This window comes from Thamnophis sirtalis, unplaced genomic scaffold, assembly GCF_051295495.1.
Source record: "Thamnophis sirtalis isolate CommonGarterSnake01/CBP01778 unplaced genomic scaffold, rThaSir2_p1.2 scaffold_3, whole genome shotgun sequence".
Lineage (NCBI taxonomy): Eukaryota > Metazoa > Chordata > Lepidosauria > Squamata > Natricidae > Thamnophis > Thamnophis sirtalis.
Window position 1 is genome coordinate 93,781,593 of NW_028261383.1, and position 22,534 is coordinate 93,804,126.

At 44.6% G+C, this 22,534-nt stretch overlaps 1 protein-coding gene across 3 annotated transcripts in view; it reads left to right on the forward strand.

Annotated features, from left to right (window-relative positions):
* The window catches only part of PITX1 (paired like homeodomain 1), a 41,354-nt gene that overhangs the window by 14,032 nt on the left and 4,788 nt on the right, over positions 1–22,534 (forward strand). For 2 of the 3 annotated variants that reach the window (XM_087709522.1, XM_087709521.1), the window contains exons 3-4: positions 10,404–10,553; positions 15,459–15,664. In XM_087709522.1, the coding sequence (XP_087565648.1) occupies positions 10,404–10,553; positions 15,459–15,664 (356 nt within the window). Of the gene's footprint in view, positions 1–9,189; positions 9,481–10,403; positions 10,554–15,458; positions 15,665–22,534 lie in introns of those variants that run through there. The other variant, XM_014069939.2, reaches the window with a different exon arrangement.

Here is a 22,534-nt window from a genome sequence, read left to right on the forward strand (position 1 = left end):
ACTGAAGCCAAGCCAGAATGTTCGTAGCAGAAATTGTATTGGGAGAAGAGGGGAAATGCTTTGAAACAGGAAGAATTAAGACAAATTTAAGTTACCACTGCTGTGAATTAGGAATGAGACAAAGGCAATGTCACAGTAAGGATATGCCACATTCGAAAATGTACTGCAATCTGTTAATGCCACAGGTAGGGATATGCTTGGTAGGGGAGAAGGAATATTGATTGTGTTGACAATTGAAGTTTGTTTCTGCATGGTGAACTCAGTGAAAACTTAATGACTGCTGTGCTCTTGTTGTTTAGCTTGGAACATTTCTCCAAGCCACAAACCTGAGGCTATATCAGGAGACTGAACCACGGATCTATCTGTGTACGTACATGTGAGTGTGTGTGCACGCGCACGCACACACATGTGTTCTAGCAGTAGAAAAGGCTGCATAACTTTGAAAAGGAAAAGGAGAGAAAGGGAGTCCTGCTGCACAGTAGTAGCAGCAACAAAAACCCCACAATATAATGCACATAGTGAAAAGGGCAGTGTTCACGCTTGAGCTACTTTGCAATGAACAAAACACAAATATTACAGGCTAAAATTACAAACTTAGCAGCAGCAAGAGTTACTTGGGGATCTTTAGGCACCAAAAGAAGCTGTGCATAGAATTCTTTCTGTCCACCTAGGAAATGGTCTAAAAAGAAGTATTAGTAGTGCCTTACAAATATCCCAGTAAAAATTACCCTCAAACAAAACATGAGCACCTGATTCAATATCATCTTTGTCCTTGGAAAAAGAGGATAACTGATGGGTCCCTTTTAGAAGGCATCGGGAGGAGAAACAGAAGCTAGGTACCAACTCAGAACCCATTTGGGGCACAGTTGTCTGAACCATTTGGTAGTGTAACCTCTAAATTGAACTAGCTAGCATCACATTTCGCTTGACTACCCAGCATCCTGTTATGATAGGGAAATAAATGGGCAAGGAAAGTCAATAAAGGGGAAACAAGGACAAATCTTTTTTTTCCTACTTCAGAAAAGTCTTGTCCATCTTGCAGTAATGAGAGTATAATAGTAAAGCTAGTAGCACTTTTATGCAATTGTATCTCAGCCCCACCTATATCTATGTACATTCTGTACTTCGGCTTTGAGGCTTTGGTGTCAATTGTCTTCTAATTTCACATAGAGGATTATTGGGATTTAAGTTGCTGTTAATTCTCATTGATCCTAATTTTAATAATCAGCTTTTGCAAGCTTGTTCTTCCTTGATCAGATAGCCTTTTCATGAAATCTAGAGAATCCCTACGAAGTAATATACTGAACAGATCATATCTGGTCTATCTTCCAGTATTAATTCTGAGGTCATTAATGCAAAATCAGAGCAACCAGAGTGGTTGGTAGCCTCTCAGAAAAGGAAGTAACTAAAGCAAACATGAATAATGAAGGGTATGCATATCTCATCTCCCACACTTCCTTTTATCTTCATTCTAACTTGACCCAGTGGTCATTGGGTCATTCATGGGTCCTTGTAGAGCATAATGCCCCAAATGGTGCATCCCTCCACTTCTCCTAAAATGGTCAGCCATTAGTTTTAAAGAATTAGAATCGATTTTCGTGAGAATAAGATTCCTTTATCTTTACAGTGTAAACATATAATTACAAAGGATAACTACTCTTTTTTTTCTCCCACAATCTTTTCATGATTGTCAAAAACTGAAGACAACTTTTTCATCAAGTGGTAGAAGAGGTTAAAGTAATAGTAAATATGTAAACATACTAAATTAGTTTATATTGAGTCACATAGATAACTGATCACACTCAGTATTTCCGCTCAAACCTTCCCTTACCTAGGAGCTAAAAGGGGTTGGACTTAAATCCACCATTGGCCATGATGGCTGAAGGAACATGAAAGTTGAAGCCTACCACATTGTGCTGGACCTAAAGTCAGGGGAAGCTGGTCTATTTTAGCTTTTCCAATTGTGCCACCCAAGATCTGTTTTACCTGCTAAAGAATGAATATACTTAAAGCTTTGGAGTTCACCTGAACTTTTTGACATGCTGAATGGCATGACACCAGAGGGAAATGGTTCAGTCATGTTGAGGAAGCCAAAGTTGCAATAGTCCATACTTCAGATCAAGTGTAACTTTTTTCATAATACTCAACAACTCTGTGGGGGGGCATGCGCACGTATGTGTGCGTGCGCGCATGTGTGCTTCCTCCCCACCCCCCACCCCCACCCCCATTGTGTATAATTCAAAATGATAGAGAGTTCCTTCAACTTCCAACTTCATGGTGTGATTCTTGTAATATAAGAAATATATTATGTGGGAGCCGTGGTGGCACAGTGGTTAGAATGCAGTATTGCAGGCTAATTATGCTGACTGCCAACTGTCAGCAGTTCAAGTCTTACCTCTCAAGGGTGTCTCAGACTTCCCTTCTCCTGAGGTCAGACCCAGATTGTCAGGGACAATATGCTGACTCTGTAAACCACTTAGAAGCAGTATATAAGTCTAAGTGCTATTTCTATCCCTACATTAACTACCATTACTTGGGAATAATTGTTGAGAGAATCATTTCCTCCGTCTTCTGCACGTAATATTGATTTTCTCCACACCAAAATCATTCCAGGCAGCCTTGCAGACCACACTAGTAACTGAGGAAATCTTCAATAGTTAGGCCCTTTGTTTTATTTCACTAAAACAATCTTTCCTCTTCAAAAACAAAACAAAGCAAAAACCAAAACAAAACAAAACAACCCATACATTCAGACTGCAGACTTGAATTACAAGTATTGTAAAGTAAAGCTCTCTGAGCTCAGTGCCATTTGCTCTTAAATAAACCACTTTAGGCTTATTTTGTTTGCAAAAATGCCTGAATTGATACTTGACACTAACATAATGTGTTGTTTCGCTTTTAAAAAAAATGCTTCCCTTTCTTTTACATTGGCACTCTGATAATGATGATTCTTGTCTCCAAGATTGAACTTCAAAGTCAGTTTCACTGTGGTCACAAGCAACATCTTTATTTCAAATCAGTTCTGAATGACCACTCCTCCAATCATAGCTGTTTCTTAATCTGTTGCCCTGCAGATACATTGACCTAGATTACACATTATCTGCAATAAACATCACTGAAAACCATTACAGGAGCCCTGCTTGAAGAGTGTACTGTATCTAAATCTACGCTTGTTGTAAGATATAGTGCCCCCACACACACATACACCTTTTGACTCTGTGCTTGGGTGAAGTTTAGTACTGAGATTTACAAAAATTCTTTAAAAAAGCAAATCCAGAACCAACTGCTCAACCCTCTCTCATATACATCCTGATGAACCTGTTTCTTACCTGGCAGCCAGACCTGAGAGTGGCAAAGTAGCATAAGAGACTTGTGGTTGCTGGGTCCTCCTACACCACATTGACTAGGTGGAGCAAATCTTTCCATCTGGCTCTTCTGATCCCTAGACTAGAACCCTCTCAAGGCTGTTTCCTTCCTTTCAGGGCCTTTCTGGTCCCCAACAGTCCCTGTAGCCTTCTCCTTGGCTCACCTTCTCCCTGGCTCCACGTTTCCTTCCATCGTCCACAGCCCAGGCTGCCACTGGCCCTGCAATCTGCTTCTCCCCCAAAGGAACAGGTGAGCCAGGCCACTTTTGCAACCTGGAATTGAGAGAAAGAAACAGAAGACAGGTACAGCTTGATTGTCCCAGTTATCTCAGTGTTTATGTTTTCTGGAAAGACCATGCTGAGAACCAGCATTTAGAGCTGTGGTGGTGTAGTGGTTAGAGTGCAGTACTACAGGCTACTTCTGCTGACTGCCAACTGCCAGCAGTTTGGCAATTCAAGTCCCACTCATCCTTCCATCCTTCTAAGGTCGGTAAAATGAGGACCCAGATTGTTGGAGGCAATATGTTAACTCTGTAAACCACTTAGAGAGGGCTGTAAAAGCACTATGAGATGGTAAATAAGTTTAAATGCTGTTGCTCTTTAGGTATTTTCTGTTCTAAATGGAAAACACGGTGAGTGAAAAGTAAGAAGAATTAAAGTTCCTTCTTTCCAACGTGGGAGGGGAGGATGGCAAGGGAGCAAGAGAGTTACCCTCAAAGCTGTAACCCAGAGATAGGAAATTTGACTCTCCCGGATAGCAGCTCCTGGGAAGTAGCTTCAACAATAGCAAGAGACTCACCGTTTTGTTTTCCCTGCTGGTTAAAGCTGGCACACATAAAAAGGGCACACTGAACCTGCTTAGGGACATTTTTGTTACTTTGCTATTAAGACTGATACAAAAGCAAATGATAGAACTGCAACTTGGCACAGATGAGCCCCAGCATGTCTCTTCCCAAGAGAGCCCCATTCATTGCAATGGGACCTTCTCCAAGAAAAGGGGATATATGACAATGGCTTGATCCTGTGTTTACCGGCCTGGAAGGCATCGGCCAATGCAAGCTGGAGAACATCTGTTTTCTAAAGGCCTCTGGACATTTGGTCTGCTGGCAAAGATACAAGTGTTCATGAAAACAGCAGCATCCTCTGAGGAGAGGAAGGGGAGAGGAAGTCTGTCTGAACGTTAGGAGAAAGTTGAGCAACGTTGTTGTGCTGCGAAACTTTGTACTGGGCTTCCCCACCCACCCACTCCCATCTTGCTGCTTTTCTGGTTTCTAAAATCCAAAAAGCCTTTGGTGTCTTCTGCTGCATTCCCAAATGACATTTCAGAAAAGTTATTCACTGTAGCGGTTAGAGCACCACAGGCTTAATTTGTGATACAGTTAGGTAACAGGTTTGCCCTCCCCCCCCCCCGTCCTCTTTAAAAGCAAAGGGTGATTACTTCAGGTATTTCTTATGTAACAAGGCAGCTACGTTGGAGTGGGGGCTCTGCTCCATTTATTGAGAGGAGCCTCTACATACCCCAAAGACCAGCCCTGACTGTTGGCATGCAAGGTAGTCAATGTAAGGTAGAACCCTAACTAGGTTCCTGAAATAATCCATTTTCTGGATTTTCTCAATATAGTAAGCCACTCCCTAAAATAACACTTACAAAATAAAACCCCAAAAAAAAACTAAAGAAGAATCTAACCCTAATCCAGCTTCATTGGTTGCATTGAAAACAGCCATTGTAAAGTCGGGGTCTTTCAGGAAAAGTGTGATGAGGCTGTGCTAACCTTGTGTCCCAATCTTCAGTCTTTCTTTGATGTATTTCCCACTTATTCGCTTGGGGGAGGGGGTTAATAGAGGAGATCTAATAAGACCAGGGTGAAATGACTGGACTTTGGGAGTTTGTTTAATCGAAACTGACGTTGGGTGGGTTGGTTTGTTGATTATTTGAGTACTTCAGTCAGAGGAATCGTTTCTTCTCCTCCTCCACGGTGGTTTTCCTTGTCTCTGAGCTCAATATAGACAAACATTAGGCAGCGTTAAAGTTCAGAGGTCATCTTTTGGAGCCTGAACATGGGATGGGGGTGTATGTGAGTGGGGATAGAAGATAGAGAGGGAGGGAGGAGGGGAGAGAGAGAATGCAGAAGCTGCCAGGAGTAAGATCTCGGTAGTGGGGCAAGATCTTCCTGGTGCTTTATCAAAAGGGCAAAGTGAGTGAGGTAGAAATTTTGCGTCCCATTGCCTTGCCAGGTGTCACTACTGGAAGTGGTGGTTGACCAACATCTAAAGGGCTTCAAGTTCTCTCTCCCCACCCCCTCCCTGGATTAATGCTCTTTGCCCGTCGCTGCAGCACAGTTATGGGGCGTTCCGAGTCGAGTTCGACTTAACGCTGTATTTATTTCCAGTTTAAACTTTAAAGGGTCTTCTCAGATCGCTCAGAAAGTCTGGATTTGAATTTCTGGACCTTAATGCGCAGGAATGACTGTCAGAGGAAATTGGGGGGGGGGGTGTAATTCCTTCATTCAATCGGTTGGAGGGGAATCCAGTTTCCGAGACGAACTCTGGGGGAACACTGTGGAACCACCTTTGACAGTTGGTAGCGGAGTGTGGTCCTGGCAATAGTTTTCCTTGGATTTCTCCCCGTGGGAAAGCGCAGGGTGGAGGGAGCCTACAAAGGCTGCTGGTTTGGGAGTTACGGGGGGGGGGGGTCCTAACCAGAGCGGTTGCGGCGGTGCTACTGGATTTCGGCAGGGTAAAGCAAAGGACCCCGAAGCGGGCCATGTAGGAGCCTGGAGGGCTAGGCGACAGAGAGAAGGCTATGTTCTTAGGCTGTGGATCGGCTCTAAACTGCGCTCTCCAAAAAGCCATTTGTTTTGCGGTGGGCGTGAGAAAAATCAGCCCGGCCGCCCTCCATCCTGAGCCCTCGCGTGGGGTGGGAAGAGAGGATCCTGCAGAAGCTCAAGGAAAGAATAGGATGAACAGAATTTGGCTTCTCCAGAAAAGAGCCCTCACTTTTCCCTGTCTCTTTGTAAAATTCCATCAGTAGTATTTCTCCAACCCAGAAATGGGGTCTGAACATGACACCATCCCAGGTCCAGAAGAGGCAGATAGAGACATTCGCCCGACCTTCGCGGAATCTTTTCGTCTGTTTTGCCCGTGCAAAACTGGGTTGTAATTCGCATTTTTTTAAACTCGGGGGGAGGGGGGATGACCCTGAGGTTTGCCCCTGTCCGGCAGCCTTGGAACTCGAGTTCTTCAGAGCCATCGCTCCCTGGAGAATTGCAGCCAAGTGCTCCAGCCTTGGAAAGGAAAAAAGACCCCCAGAACAAAAATGGTCGTGTGTCCACTCCCTGCCCAATAAGCCCGTTAAGAGAAAGCTTCCAGCAAGCTCGGAACGTTTGGTCTTTCCTGCTAATTAATGTATTTGGTGCTGGATAACACATGATAAAGAAATTAGTAGTGCAATGGCAATTGCTGAAGGGCTGCTCTGTAATTTAAGATCCACCGATAGGAGCTACGTTCATTTCGCTTAATATGAATTCAATCCAAAAGCTACGTTCACAGAACTTGCTGTACCAAGACAAGACATGCACTTCCTTATTGTTATTTAGAAATGCTTCAGTGAATCTTGCCATTGTGGTTGATGAGTCATAATTTACGGCATAGGTTCTTGTGGAATAAATTTGTCAGCTGTGATTTATTCACTAAACCACAGTTCAAAGAAGCCTTGGCTTAATAAGATGTGTGAACTGAACCTCTGAAGGCGTCTTCCTTGAGGCGGTTCGAGAGGCAACGGTTGTGGACCATCCAAGCAGTTGTGAAACTGCGGTGGGGGTTTTCTTTAAAACAGCATTTTAAACAGTTGCCATCGGTTTACTAATGGGCCTTGTGTGCTGTTTTCATTAGCCCCCCCCCCCTTCCGAAAAACATTTCTTTATGTCATCATCCGAAATGGATATAGATATAGATATATAGGTGGGGTGGGGGTGGGGTGTGTGTAAAGTATAAATAACATGATAAATCAGACTTATTCTTCAATACCTACTCTAATACCTACTCTAATCCCCCGTTTTCTTGGTGGTGGGCAGAAAGCCTGATCCGATACACTCTTCGCGGTATTTCCATACCGGCGATTTAGAACTCTCTACAGTGGCGACAGAACAATAATGAAGAGAGGAGACGTCCCATCCCACAGCGTAGCTGGCGGGGTCTTCCAGAGGCTCCCATCCACCTTGCGGGTAGCCGGAGAAGGCAAGAGATGTGCCCAGGCGCCAATGTTCCCGACCGGCTTCTTGCAAAGATGGGAACCGTAAAGGCGGTGAGGTCGGTTTATATGGTCGGTCTTCGCCGGTGCTGTCATAAGGCAGCGGCGGCGTTCCAAGCCTGACCCCTTCTCCCCCCCACGGAGAGAAGGAAAGGGAAGGTGGCTTGGCACGGCTTTGAGAGGCACGCGGCTCACTGTGCTGCGCCCTGGCCGGGTCTAAACCCCAGGGCTTCTTCCCCCCGCCCTCCAGGCTGAATTGAACGCGAAACCAGCACGCAGTGGCCAGAAGATAAGCCGCCCCTCTCGCCCCCGCGAACAAGTTGAAGAATCTGCAAGCAGCTTCCTTACAGAAGGGTGGAAGGTCAGGCCGGAGACCAACGCTTTGGGCTGGAGTCCACACCCACAGCTCACCCCCCCCACACACACACACAGACCAGTAGTGCGAAACCCAAAGCGGAGAGGAGGATCTGTGTTGATCTACCCAAGACAGAGGAGGAAAACGGCTCCGAAGACCTGAGCTCTCCTCCTGAAGCTGTCGGTCCCGTGGCCGAGGGGTCAGGCAGTTTTCGCTTTGGCAGGGCGCTACCTAAATATCCCAAAAGTTTGTGGCGAAACTTTGGAAGGCAGGCGAGGGTGGCAAGTGAATGGCAAAAGCAGCCTAAAATAGCAGCTAGTCGGTTTGAGAAGAAATTCCGCGGGGATCCATAGTTGGAATTTGCACGTTTGGAAGCGTTGTTTATGAACGCGGCAAAATCCCATTTACTTCGACGGATTTGTCGCATCGTCACCAGATTTATAGAGTTGAAAAAAATCTCATTTAAGCACAGGGTCCTCTGTTACCCAGATGAGATTTCAAAAGGAGATCTGGCGGCTGTTCACTAAGAGCGTCAATCATATTAACGGCGGAGGCACTTTATTTAGTTGTTTATAATGATACCTAAAAAACTCCTGTTTTTTTAAAAAAAAACAAAAAACAAAATAATAGACGCAGTTCCACCTTGGTTTGAAGAAAATATTCCAGTTGGACTCAGAAAAGCCAAGGGATGTGGTTAAAGCGCTGAGGCCTAAAGTCTCGATTTCCCTGTCCAAAGACATCAGGCAGGGATCCATGAAAACAAATTATTCTCAATCTATCGTACTATATTATATTTCCTCTCCCCAAACTCAGAACTACGGGAAAATTTCCCTGAGCCAGCATTTGCGGGCCACCAGAAAATTAGCAGAAGGCAAAAGGGGAGATCCACTCTGGGCTGTTCAAATGTTTGAAAGGTTTTTTCCTCTCCTAAAATTGGGAGAAGCATTCAAGAGGCATTGTTAGTTACACACACACACACCTTGTAGCTTTTCAAACAGAATACATCCCGCTTACAGTACTCCCTGGCAGTTTGCTTCTAAGCTCTGGTGTAGTTTATAAATTGCACGTCTAACTCAAAAATCGGTCGCATTAAATTTACTAAAAGGCTCTCCGAAGTCAGCCTGTTGACCGGAACCAAAAATCCTTCTGATTAAATGTGGAAGGACTTGGTTGACTTATTCGAAATCTGAGTACACGTGCAGTCACTGGAAGAGTTGGTTTTTTGCTTGCTTCTTCGGGAACGTGTCCTATGGTCATGGTCTTTTAGTAAATGCATTTAGGATTGCACTCTGACTGAGTCACCTAGCTGAACAGCGGACTAGAAGGCCGACCTTGCACAGAATTCGCTGCAATTAAGCCTCATCAATCCCAGGAGTGACATACATCCTGAGCCTGGAGACTTTCCACAGCAACCACTGGGGAAGCTTCTCTATATAGGACGTAGATGGATACAAATTGCTTTTTCTGGCTAAAATCCGCCGGGAGGAATAGACGTGTGAATGATCGCTCCGGTAAGACGGATTTCCATAGAAACCCTTCTCGAGTAAGCGATCTCCTCCTCCTCCCCCCAACTCCCCCAATTCGGGTGATTTTAATGACAGAAGTCCCCTTGCCTGAAGCGGACCTTGGAATGAACTACACCGTCTGGAGGGCGGAGGGGGGAGAGAAGCCAAGAGAGAGGGGGAATCAAACTGGCTTTGGGGAGAAGAGCTTTGTTCTGAAACTCGGCTTTTTAGCTTGGGGGAGAAGCGAGCCGCAAGGGAAGGAGAAGCCGACGCGGGGCGGGCGCGGTCTCTTGAACCAATGCGCGAAGCCCATCCTCGGGAACTCTCGCTCGCAGGGACCGAGAGCTCGCAGGAGGCTCCTTTAGGCGAAGGAGAGAGCTCAGTGGACGAGATCTAGTAGTCAGGAGGACGGGAAGGTTTTGAACTTTCCTAGGCGGGTGGGGGCGGGGAGAGAAGGGAGGGAGGAGGGAGGGAGGAAAGGAAGAAAGAAGGGGCGGAGTCTTGCTTCAACTTTCAGGCGTTCGTTCCAGGGCAGGTCACTTGAATCTCGGCCACCCCAAGCGACTCGCCTGGTTTCCTCGCCCCCCCCCCCCCCGCGCGCGCTACCTAGAAGGGGGGCGCCGTGGCTCTTTTTTTCCCGGGAAGTCGGACCGCTAGGAAACTCGGCGGTGCCTGCCCTACAGTCAAGCCACGCCGAATCTTAGTGGATTTAAAAAGTAAATTTTTAAAAATAATATCAATAGAGCGGACTTCGGTGGAACCCTCCTCGGCAGCCTCTCGCTGTCATTCTCTTTAGCTTGGTAGTTTCTCTTTCTCCTCTTAGTTTGTATGGACATAAAACGCTGCAAGGCGAGGGCACGCAGACTAAAAAAGGGCAGGCGCGCAAGGCTACGACTCAGCCTCCTTCTTGCTTATGGATTCCTTTAAAGGTGGGATGAATCTGGAAAGGCTTCCCGACAACCTGAGAACCCCGCAGGCGTCCCACGACATGGCTTCCAGCTTCCATTTGCAGAGATCTTCCGAAGGCAGAGAACCGATCGAGAACTCGGCCAGCGAATCTTCGGACACCGAAGTCCCAGGTAAACCCACAGTTTGGGGCGGTGGGGGGGGGCGCGGTTTACAGGAAGTAAGCAGAAAAGATTCCCCCCCCCCGCCTGCTCTCTTCCATCCCTACCGACGAGGCCGCGATCAGGCGAGAGGATCCGCATTCAGAAGAGAAGCAGGGCACCCCAGAACCCCTTAGTTTCGGTATGGGAACGGGGAGGGGTGGTGAGATTCATCGGGCCCTCTCGGCTGTGCCGGAGTTTGCGCTCAAGTTTCCAAGGCTATCTGGCACCGTTTATTCTTTCTTCCCCAAAATAAGCAGCTCCTGGGTTTCTTTGAAAGCCCTTCCATTCGGGCACCGGGTTTTCAAACTCACGGCACGTCCGGTTTGGGTTTATTTTCCAGTCTGGATGGCCTAGTAGACGTGGTAAAAGGATCTCTCTGTAGGGCCGGGGGAGAACACCCATTAAAACTCAGGCAGGGAAGAAAGAAAGAAAAAAGGTGGAGGAGAAAGGAAGGAAAGTTTCCAGGTCCTGGCCAGGAAATGCGCAAACATCTTATTCCGCCCGGCGTTGCTTTTAATCCGTGATGTCTTTGTAGAGGAGAGGCATATTAAGGAGACGAGGTTGTGTAAAAGGATACCGGCTGCAACTTCCCTCCGTCAGCCCTATTTGGCGGTGAACGAGCGTCAGTTGCCAACCCCAAAGTAACGCTGTGCTGTGCTAGTTGTGCTGCCCAACGTTGGCAATACACGAAAAATAAGAAGTAGTTCTCTTGAATTTCAGGGCAAAGGAGGGGGTTGCAAAATGCCCCCCCCCGCCGCCGCCAAATGCAAGCGCCCAGTCGCGCTCCTTGCTTGAGAAAGTTACCCCGAGTGCTCCGCGGCTCAAATCTTGGGAAAGTTAACTCCCTATAAAATTGAGTAAGAACAACGCCTCGATGACAGACTGTAATCTCAGGGTGAATCCTTAACACTTCTCCTTTCCCAACAACTATGTTGTGGCCGGCAACCTAAAACACCCAGAATCGCGGTGTGCCTTATTAGTGGACTCTTTGGCACTCGCGCTTTAGTGACGGCACCTCGAGTCTAAAGAGGCGTTCGGAGAAATTAGCAGCTATTTCTTTGGGAAAGGGATTAACTTTCAAATTAGTGGGCAGAAGAGTAGAATCTTATTATCGAACTCCGGAGAATTTCTGCATTTTAATGCGACAGTTGTTCTTAAGGGAAAATAATGGCATATCCGAATAATTCTGGCCGAATTCAACCAAAATGAAATAAATTTAAGACCCAGCTCTTCAAGTCCATCCTACTATTTATTGCGGAATTTAGGCTTGTGCTACCCTGGGACCAGCCCCTGGTAACGTTTAGGTATTTGGTTGCATCGGTTGGAGAAACAATTTCCCCAAGCCAGAGAGGAAAGAGTGAAGAGACACGGTTCCGAGATACAGTTATAGTAACGTCAAGTAGGAAAAATAAAACAGGGACCCACCTGTAATATTTAATAGAAGGGGGTAAGATTAAACAGGAGCCTGGGAATTAGAACAACAATAGGGCAAGTCAAATTGCTATGAAAAACACTTTTGCCTTTAGATTTCCTCTGAAATAAATCTTAGGCTTCTTAACAAGGCCACAGATAAATGAGGGAACGCTGGTAGAAGCGGCCCAGCGAAAAAGCAGCGCCTTCGCCTTCTCACCAAGTCCCGTCAAAAAAAGCAGCTGTTCCCAGAGTGGTTTGCAAATGGCAGGACCACCACAGCTGGATGTGTAAGTTGAGGCCCTTATGGTTGTGCCAGGCTTTAGTCCTAATGGTGAAAAGGGTCCGAGCAAGCAGCTCCTTCCCTGTTTAGGCCCACCGCAGCTTAGCTTTCACTTCTTGCCTGTGGAAAACAGTGCAAAGCCCATCAAACTGGTGGGAGCCGCGTCTAGGCCTGGGGGAGACAGCAGCTTTTTGGAGGAGCAGGGGTGAGGGGAGACCCCATTGGCGAAGGAAGGTTAAAGTTCACTGCCCCCCTTGAGGACTGATAGGGATGTAAGGTCGTTTGGGGGCTCCCGGTCTCCCCCACTCTTCCCCCTCTCCAGGTCCAGCCTTAAGAAAAGTCAAGGCCACCAAAGGGTCCCAAGCTGAGCCCTCTTTTCTGTGGCCTTGCTGGGAAAAAGGTGAGAGGTGTACACAGGCCTAGGTTAGGCCCTGGTGGATAGGGAGGAAAAGGGGCCTAGCTGGAAATGGACTAGTTTCCTTAGGCAGCACCCAGGCCTTGTGAGTTTTGTGAACTGCTTCCCTACCAAGACAGCCCTCCTGTCTGAGCTGCATTGAAAAAAAGCTTCACTTTTCCTGATCTATTTGTCCTTTGGGGGCTGCCAGTGGCCTGGCCACTGACAAATCTCTCTGATCAGAGTCCTCCGAGAAGAATATCAAATCCAGACCTTTAAAAGGAGTAGTGCGTGTATTTAGGTTTTCAGTGTACAGAACAGGCTCCCAAGTCATTCATACCATGAAGTTGGCTAATATCTTATGGAATGGGCCGGTGTCCTGTTCCCCACCACCACCAAGAAGCAGCTTGTTATACAAGGATCAATGTGATTTTAATCTTGCCGGTGCCTGCACGTGCTCCTTGTCCATTTTTCTTTCTTTCAAGAAGCATAAATAATTTCTGCATTTTTATGTGGCATCTGATCTTGCTGAAAATAAGCCATTGAGCTCCTTGCTCTTTTCAATAAGAAAAGCAAAGCACTTTTGTAATCCGCTGAAATCAGGGGAACATAAAGGGCTTATTTTTGGATGGATCCTGTCTGCAAATTGACTTTTCAATATAAAAAGGATGTATAAATATTAATGTGGGAGGGTGTAGGTCTGTTTAAGCATATAAATATAGTAGATGCATATGATAATAAGGAGACTTTCTTAAATGTCTGTAGAGGGAGGAAGAAAAAGATAATATTCTCTAAAAATCGCTCTCACTTTTCAGAAATACACGGCTGAGACCCACAATTCCTTTACTACACACTTTAATCTGAGTCATGCATTTTATTTTAAGCAGGCTATTAAAGAAAGCAATCAACGTGGATTATTAGCCAGGTCAACTGCAGATCCCTCCACAGAATCTTCTGTGTAGTTTCAATTACAATATATTCAAACTGCAAATTTGATACACATCGGCAAGTTTCCAATACTCTTTTGAAATACTTACATAATATCAGTTTAGAAATTTATGGCACATCTAGAATCATGTGAAGATGAATGGCTGTTGCTTCCATCTCTCCACCACATTGCAGCCTGAATTACTTCAGTGACTGTTGCACAAGCAATTTAATTATAAGTATTTGGACAAAGAAGACTCTGCCTTAATCAACACAGGAAGCATTTCCAGGTTCATTAGACTTATTAGAATTATGGGCTATAAATTGGCCAGTTTGAATATAATTTAGTTATCAAAGCATTAGCATAAAGAGACATTTAGATGAATTGCTGAGGTGTTCAATTGAATACCAAGCCTTTTCCAAAGTGGAGGTTCCCCTGAATTCAGCTACACTTTCTTCAGTAGTCATGGATCTAGGCCTTAGAATGGTAGAATTATCCTTTTTGTGTTGACTCCTGATCACTGGGTGGGCAGATCCCTGCAGTTTCTTGGCAAGATTTGGAAAGTGGTTTTCCACAGCCTCCTTCCTAGGACCGAGAGGGATTAACTGACCCAAGGTCACTTAGCTGGCTTCCTGCCCAAGACAAGACTAGAACTCACAATTTCCTGGTTTCCAGTCTATATCAAACTGACTGTCAGAAGAATATCTCTGAAGAATACCCTTATGTTCTCTAAATATTCACTTCAGTTCCACAAATAATAAATTGCACCCATATTCTTAACTATATCTCATCCCTCCAGAGCATAGCGGGAGAAACCTTCAGTCCATTTAAGATGTGGGTATATGCTGGGAACTAATGTGGATTAGTTTGTATCTGGAAACTGCCATGCATTTTAAAAATAGGAGCGCCCTCACATTTCTTGCACTGAAGCCTATAAAACTTGGGGCTTGAGTAAATCCCGATTTCTTCCCTCTCCGGTGTACCTGAATGGATCAATGCCAATTGGCATGCCACTTCCAACTTGTACAAACTTTTATGCTTTCTAGAGAACTTTGTGTACAAATGTGATTTTTGTATTTTTGAACAGAAATAAACCCAAATTTTCAAACTATCCTTATCTCAATAGTTCAAACAAAAATGTTTTCTTAACGTTCTGTCATTTTAATTAAATATAAAAAAGGATCCTTGAAAACTTATCCTGAAAGTAGAAATTCCAAATTCCCAAGCTATAGAACTGCTCCTGTCCTTTTCTTTCCACTCCTTCAGTTTAAGGGGGGTGGGGGGTGGAGTTGTTGTCTAAGTAGTTATAGAGTAGTAGTTGAAGAAGTGTATATAGTATCTTTTGTAAATTTAAGTCCTCAGCATAAAAGAAAAATGCCCCAAGATAATCAAAATGAGCAGCGAACTTCTTTGCTTTTTGAGAGAACAAATGTAGATTTGTAAATGAAACTTTTCATTTTCATCTCTATTTTTCTATTACACATAAAAGCATAATTTTTAAAAAGTTTTTTCTCTCTCCTGTATTCCATAGCTTATTTTCTAGCTTTCTGAGTCTTCTATCCAGAACAGCACAGGTCATTTCTGACCCTTGTTTTTGAAGTTTGTAGTGACAAACGGTTCTCCAAACTTTTTGAAACAGAGGAGCGAGCGGTGTGTAATTTACGGGAGATTCGGGTTACAGACTTTCGTATTAATCAGCTTGTTTGCAGGGAGGGGGGGATGGTTGCTCGCGCTGTCTTGGGTTAAAAGGCCTGGCGGGAGTCCTTTGATTTTTCTTTGCAATACTCCTATTAATCGCACCCCAACCGATCCTTATTGTGGTCTCGATCTCCTCGGCCCTCTTTCCTTTTCTCTTTGTAGAAAAGGAGCCAAGCGGCGCGCAGAAAAGCGAGGAAGGGAGCGCGGACGACCCGGCAAAGAAGAAGAAGCAGAGGCGCCAAAGGACTCATTTTACCAGCCAGCAACTGCAGGAACTGGAGGCCACTTTCCAGAGGAACCGCTACCCGGACATGAGCATGAGGGAGGAGATCGCGGTGTGGACCAACCTCACGGAGCCCAGAGTCAGGGTGAGCCACCTCCGCGGTCGCCTCTCCAAAGCTTTCCTTCCTCTCCCCCTCCCTCTTGCCCGCTGTCTGCAGACCACGCAAAGGTCCCTCCTTAGAGCTTACCATTCCCTCGCAGTCCTCAGCAGCCTTTCCCGGGTTGAGCGGGCCTTGCCTGGGAGCGAGCCCATCCAGTTCCACTGGGCAACCCCTCAGTAAGCTGGGTCTCGGAACCAGGAAAGCCAGGGGGGAAATTTGGTGGGAGCCAAAGAGCTCCGAAGCTTAATTGCAGCCATTTCCCTCCGTCCGTAGAAGGTTCGGAACGTGTGAAGGGCGAATAGCCCCGCGCGGGAGGGATCTTGGCGCGGAGGCAATCCGCGGACTCGATCTTTGCACGCGAGCAGAAGGCGAGCCGTCTTTGCAGCCCTGTCCTTTGCAGCAGCGGGGCTAAGAGCCATTGGGCCGTGTTTGAAGGGGGCCGGAGGGACCCCAGGCCTGATGGAGGCCTGATCGGGGAAAGCGTGTAGGCCACGCAACTTCTCCCTCGCTTTGCAGACACCGCTTTGCAAAGCAAGTTCTCAGTTCTGGAAAAGCCCACAGAAGGAAACAAAACCAACAAGTATGTGAGCAAAAGTAAGGGGTAACACACAGACAGACGCACACACCCCGCTTGGCAACATGCATATTATCAGGCCTCCATTAGGGCGCAAGCAAGAGCGTATTGAATTGCTGCCTAAATTCGAGCGTCTCCCTGTATTTTATTGGAAGAATCTCATATCGTGGAGGTTTGCTTAACAACCAGGGTCTCTCAAGTGTGACTCTGTCTGAAGCCACTTTCTTTGAATTAAGCTCAAGGACTACCGATGCCTCCCCGTTGCTTTCCAGTACATAAACGTATACAGAAAAGGCTGCAAAGCTGGGAGCTACTTTAAACACACACACACACAAACACACACAAACACACAAACCGAATTAAACCCATGTTTAATCTCTGTTTAGAGGCGAGCCGCTGAAATCAGTAAACCGAGCTGTCTGTCCACACAAGCTAAATCTCCTTGATTTCGCTGGGTGTCCTTTCTTAAATAGGATTATTTCTTGATTAGTTGTTGGAGGCTTTATTATTTGTTGGGTCCAACCCTTTGGACGCTCATTAAAAAGATCCGTCAAAGGAAGGGACGCTCAACACGTGCTCCTAAATCTCGCCTGCGCAATTCCGTGGAGGGGTCAGTCCTAAGTGCCGCTGTCTCTTCAAAGCGGACCTTCGGCAGAACTGAGCGGCGCATCCAAATCGGGCTTAATTTTTTCTCGGGAGAATGCGTCTAAGCTCCTCCACCTCCAGCAGTTTTCAAAAGCCTGGGGATAAACGGATCTTGAACGGCAATCTTAATCGCAATTCCTGATAGGAAAAGATGCGGGTTTTTTTCAAATGGCTTGAAATGCAATCTCTCCCGCCTTCCCTCTATCTTGAAGGGAACGCCTTGCTAAGAAAACACTAACAGAGTCACACAAGCCTTTTTGCTTACTTATTCATTTATTTATTTGGTGGCCTGGGAAAAGCAGGATTTTCCCCAAATAGACAAAAGTCGCCCAAGATTTACTGTTTCCTCTGGGCTGATTATAAATGCAGCCATTTCATAACAACAGCCATTCTAGTTCATCTTGGGGTGGAAGGAAAGAGGATACAAGCCTTCTGGGTGGATGGGCTTTGTGAGTGCGCTCTTTTTCACAGGATAGTTGTTGTTAGTTGTGAAGTCCGACCCATCGACCCATCATGAACATATGGGTGATGTTCCTCCAGGCCTTCCTGTCCTCTACCATTCTCTGGAGTCCATTCAAGCTCACTCCTGCTGCTTTAGTGACTCCATCCAGCCACGTCATTCTCTGTCATCCCCTTTTTCTTTTGCCCTCAACCATTCCCAGCATGAGGTTGCCAAAATATTTGAGTTTCATCTTCAGGATCTGGCCTTCTAAAGAGCAGTTAGAGTTGACCTTCTCTAGGACTGACCGGGGTTTGATCGGGTTTCATCAACCCGTCTTGCAGTCCAAGGGACTCACAGGAGTCTTCTCCAGCACCATAGTTCAAAGGCCTCAGTTCTTTTGCTCAATTCTTTGGTGCTTTACAGGAAGGGGGAAATGTGTAAAATCCCCAGATTTCCACCCCCCCAAAGCCGGATGAAGGAGGAAACTGTTTTGGTCCCATTTCTTACTTCTGGAAACTGACAATGAAGCTTTGGGAAAGCAAATGTGTTTCTCCCCTGATTTCTATAGCTTTCTATTGGTTCTAACCATAAATGGGAAATTACGGGAGAAGTGTGAATAGGAAAAGGTTAAATAAACAGCTATGTCTGAGCCGGAGGTAAATGGGCCAGGTAACATGAAAACGGTCAGAAAGAACTAGAAAAAAAACCAAAATTCCCATCATGACTGAAGGGTTGACCCCTCAATGGAGCTATAATAGCAAGGCTTTAAAAGCTTTGAACCCCCGGACAAGGCCAATAGTGTAGCTGTAAAACCTAATGCAAGTATTGGGGTTGATTTGACAGGCAGAGTCAGTCCCTCCCCCTCCCCCACTCATCTCTCTCTCTCTCTCTCTCTCTCTCTCTCTCTCTCTCACACACACACACACACACACACACACACACACACACACGGCAGTTACCCAGCCACTTCTAAGCACTTTAGCAGATGTCCTCTGAGGTCAGTAGGGCTTAATTTCAAAAGAATTGTATCTAGTTCTGGAATGAAAAAAAAATCAGTTAGCAGGTTAAGTTGCAATCTTATTCATGGTGACACTGAATAGCAATCCCATGTTTAATGAAAATTTTACACTACAGAGTAGCAATCAGTGCGCCTTTAACAGCATACCTTGTAAAGGCAGGAACAGACAAATTCTATTACAATCACAGAAAAGCTGGTCATACATGTATAAGCAGGTTTCTGCAACATGCTCCATTAAACTCTATTTCTTTGAAATGGAATGTTTTGTTCACATCTAATCATTCGGTTGTGCAAATGCATGCAACTGTGAATAATACAATAAACCATGATAAAGCAAACCACAATTTACTGTGTCTGAGATGGATATAAACCCGATAATTTGGGCAGAATTGTGCCCTATAATGGAAGTAAATCATAGTGAATCGGAAGATTTTAGGTATGTTGCTTTCAGAGAGCTGTATTCATTTATCTATCTGTAAAAGTGTAAGAACTGCACCAATTGTTTAAAAATAACCAAGAAATATTAATTAAATAATATTAGGGGGGGGAGGAGAGACAGGTATTTGGAATGATATTTAGCTACTTCTTAACAATGATACACTGAACATTTTAATACTAACAGCCAGTTATTATATATGAATTTTTGTCCCCCCTCAATTCATGCCAAGCTGAGTTTATACAACGATACATTGCTGCAATGCAATGGAGTGATGTATACTTGTATTTGAACAATTGCTGGGTAATAGGTTTTGTTAAAATCAATAGACCCTCCAAATAACAGACAAGGGAAAGATTAAATTCATCAGAGGATGGGATTGTTTGAGATTCCAAAATCAGTTAAGGGTTTCTAGATAGATGTGGCTGCTTGAGCTGATTGTCGGGATTTCCTGCCTTCAATGGCAGGAATTGCTTGAGTTTGTTTCAAGGGATCCAGTGTCAGAAATAACCTGCAAGACAAACAGGATTGACATTTTATTAGTCATTCTCTTTGCTTGTTTTGTATGCTGGATTCTTGGTTTATTGGTTTTGGGTCTCCTTCCCTCAACTTCATAGTTTGCTTTATGCTTTCAGGAGGGTGAATGAATCCTACACTCCTGAAGGTGTGGGTGTATTTAATTCCTATTGAGTTGCTGAATGCAGTAGTTCTTGATTTAATAGGTTCTAAAATGGAGATTACCCTAAAGGTATGACAATATTCCAGAGATAAAAAGTTATTGAGGATTCCCAATAATTTATTGGGCCCCAGAGGGAAAAAGATCTACTGAAGTGTTATCCAAGATCAGCCTAGTGTTAGCTTTTATATATATACCATAGATCTTATTAGATTTGAAAGGAAATCAGAGCTTTATCACGTCCACTAAGATTGTTGTCGACATCTATTTAAAATCGATATATGAGCCTCACATTTCACCCCCAAGTGGGATCTACTGAAACTTAGCTTTGCCAAGAAGACCTCTTCAACCCACCCACCCCCAAATGCTAGCAGGAAAACAGAGACTTAAGTGGCTTAAGGCATCAGGCTGCAGGGAAATCAAGAGGTTCCTCATTATTATTGTCTGCAAAGTAGAACCTTAGCTTCTTCCTGTGTCTTTCAAGATCCACCAAGTTCCATAAAGTATTTTTCTCCTCCTGAAAAAGACAGCCTTGGCTTTCAATCTTGCAGCTGCTTACTGGGAGGAAATTAGTGGGAACTCAGGATCTGCCCAGCACTTTCCTGAAACTTTGAGGACAGAAGTCATATCAAAGCAGTTCTTCCATACCTCTATTCTATGTATTTTCTTTTCTGCACTGTTTCTGTACCTTGAAGTCAGCAGAGAAATCTGAAATGTTAAGTTTAGCTTTATATTTCAGCTGATTAGTTATGCTGCCTTAAAGGAAAAATAGTAAACTATCAGATCATTTCAAAGCCTAAATTAATTCCTCTTTTAACATTGCCTTAGGGCTGCCCCTTAATGAAACATTTTGAAAATTGCTTGGAAAAGTGCTTTTGTGATAAAAGACGGGGTGGGTGGGTGGGACGACTTAGTATGCTGAAAGAAATTTTACGTACATTGAAAGTCAAAGAAATTAAAAACACACTTCTAATCACATTTGCTCTCAACATCAGTAAGAAATTCCCATTTGGTGTACATCCCTAGAGATACACTTCCCCGAAGATTGCAGCAATTCAATTTTTTTTGTTAATTTTGGCACAATTCAGCCAAAGTTTGTATAATAAAGTGCAACTGATGCCATTTGGCCCATTCTGTCCATCTCCAAATTATTCCGCATATGATCTAATTAATTGCTAGAGAGTTAAAATCCTGCTGTGTATATTTTGTTTTTTCACTGATGTGCCATGATGCCTAATGAGTTTGCCCTGTAAGGAAGGAGCACTTCATACAAAGTTATTGACCCTAAGCATTTAATGTGGAGGCCGGGCTTGGCTTCAGTAGGGAAGGATTGCTTCCAAATTAAAGTATGATGTTAGCTATCTTAGGCAGCCATCTGGTTGAGATGCTTTAATTTAGATTCCTCCACCAAGAGGTTCAATCCAATAGTCTACATTCCCTCCTTCAGCCCCTCCCCCAATGTTTATAAAGTAGGGGGAAATCAGTGAATTACTCCATTTCCTTCCAAATCTTAGCTCAAACTCTTCTGTAGTTGTATTTTTCTGAAACTTTGATTCAGCCAAATATGCTAAGAAGACTTTGTTTGAAAATATCTAGAGGCAGCATTAAAATGTTTAGCCTCAGTTTTGGGAAATCCCTAATGTCTGGAAGTACTTTATGAGAAGTGCATTTCAAGCTGCTTTTTGGCTTTTTCCACATTTTTTTCTTCTAGGCCTAGCAGTTTCAGCTAATTCTTCCTCCCCAACTCCTCCTCTTGATCTTTCTTGTTGAAACTTGCATTTTTTGCTTTCATTTGGTTAAACCTTTCCCCAAACTAGCAAGCATGTTTGACCTGCAAGGAACTTTCTAAAACAGGAGACAGAATAGGTATCCAGAATCCTGGGAGCGTAGTCTAACCTTAGTTGGGTTTAGGAATTACATAGCCAATTAAATAAGCCCTTGCTTTGTTTTTGAGAGCCGATTTGGTGTTGTGTTTAAGGCATCAGACTAGAGACTGGATGGCCATGAATTCTAGTCCTGCCTTAGACAGAAAGCCCACTGAGTCACTTTGCGCCAGTCACTTCCTCTCAGCCCTAGGAAGGACAAACTACCTCTCAAAAACTTTGCCAAGGAAACTGCGGGGACATGTCCAGGGAGTTTCTGAGAACTGGACATGATTCAATAGAGGAAGGGGGGAGTTTCAGAATTACAGGGCCACTGCTTTGTTTTTGAAAGTGCCTTTGGGGGGGGGGAAGCAGTTAGATTCCCAGTTTGGCTGGTTTTTGCTCTTAAGATAGTTTTTTGCACCTGCTTGCCTTAGTTGGCAGCCAACTCCTATCAAAATCCTAACCTTCCAATAATGCAGGCAGTTCCACTGGCCACATGTCTCCCAGGAATCTTGTAGCTAAGGCCTACTGCTCTTAGAAGAGGTGGAACTACTGAGATTGCAACTGTGTCCTGCCTCAAGTTATGAATGAGATACTCTTGGGGGGGGGTGTTTGAATCCCTGGATTTTTCATGAAAACAAATTGAAAGCCTTTCCAAAAAGATTATTTTCCCAAAGATTGCATCAGCTTCTCTCCTGTCTTAGACCTCCCCCACCCCAGGGCATCTAAACTGATTCCCTTTTTCTAGCAGCAGAACTGTAAATATTGAAAACATTCAGTGTAAAAGAAGATACCACTTTGCCCCTGTGCTTACCTTTGGGATACTTGTCCCATCCATTTCTAATTTCCAGAAATAAGGAATTTTTGTTTGTTTTTTTAAAGTTGGATAAAGCCACCAGGATCAGTCTGAGAACAGCAATTTGAGCAAGAGGTTTGGCCAGAAAGTGGTTAATGGGAGGGAAACAAGTAAATGAAATCCAGAGGTCTTGAACACGAAACAAAGGAGATGCCAAGTCAAGGCAGCAATCTGTAAGCAGGGATTTCTCAAGGCCCCAATCGCAAAATGAAAAGGCCATCTCAGAGAGAAATGCCAGCTATTCATCTAACTAAATGCTATCTGGGACAATCTTTATCTGCTTTGGAGATAAAAGGGCAACTATTGAAAACATTGCTAAGATTTCTTTTTCCAGGACAGCCTG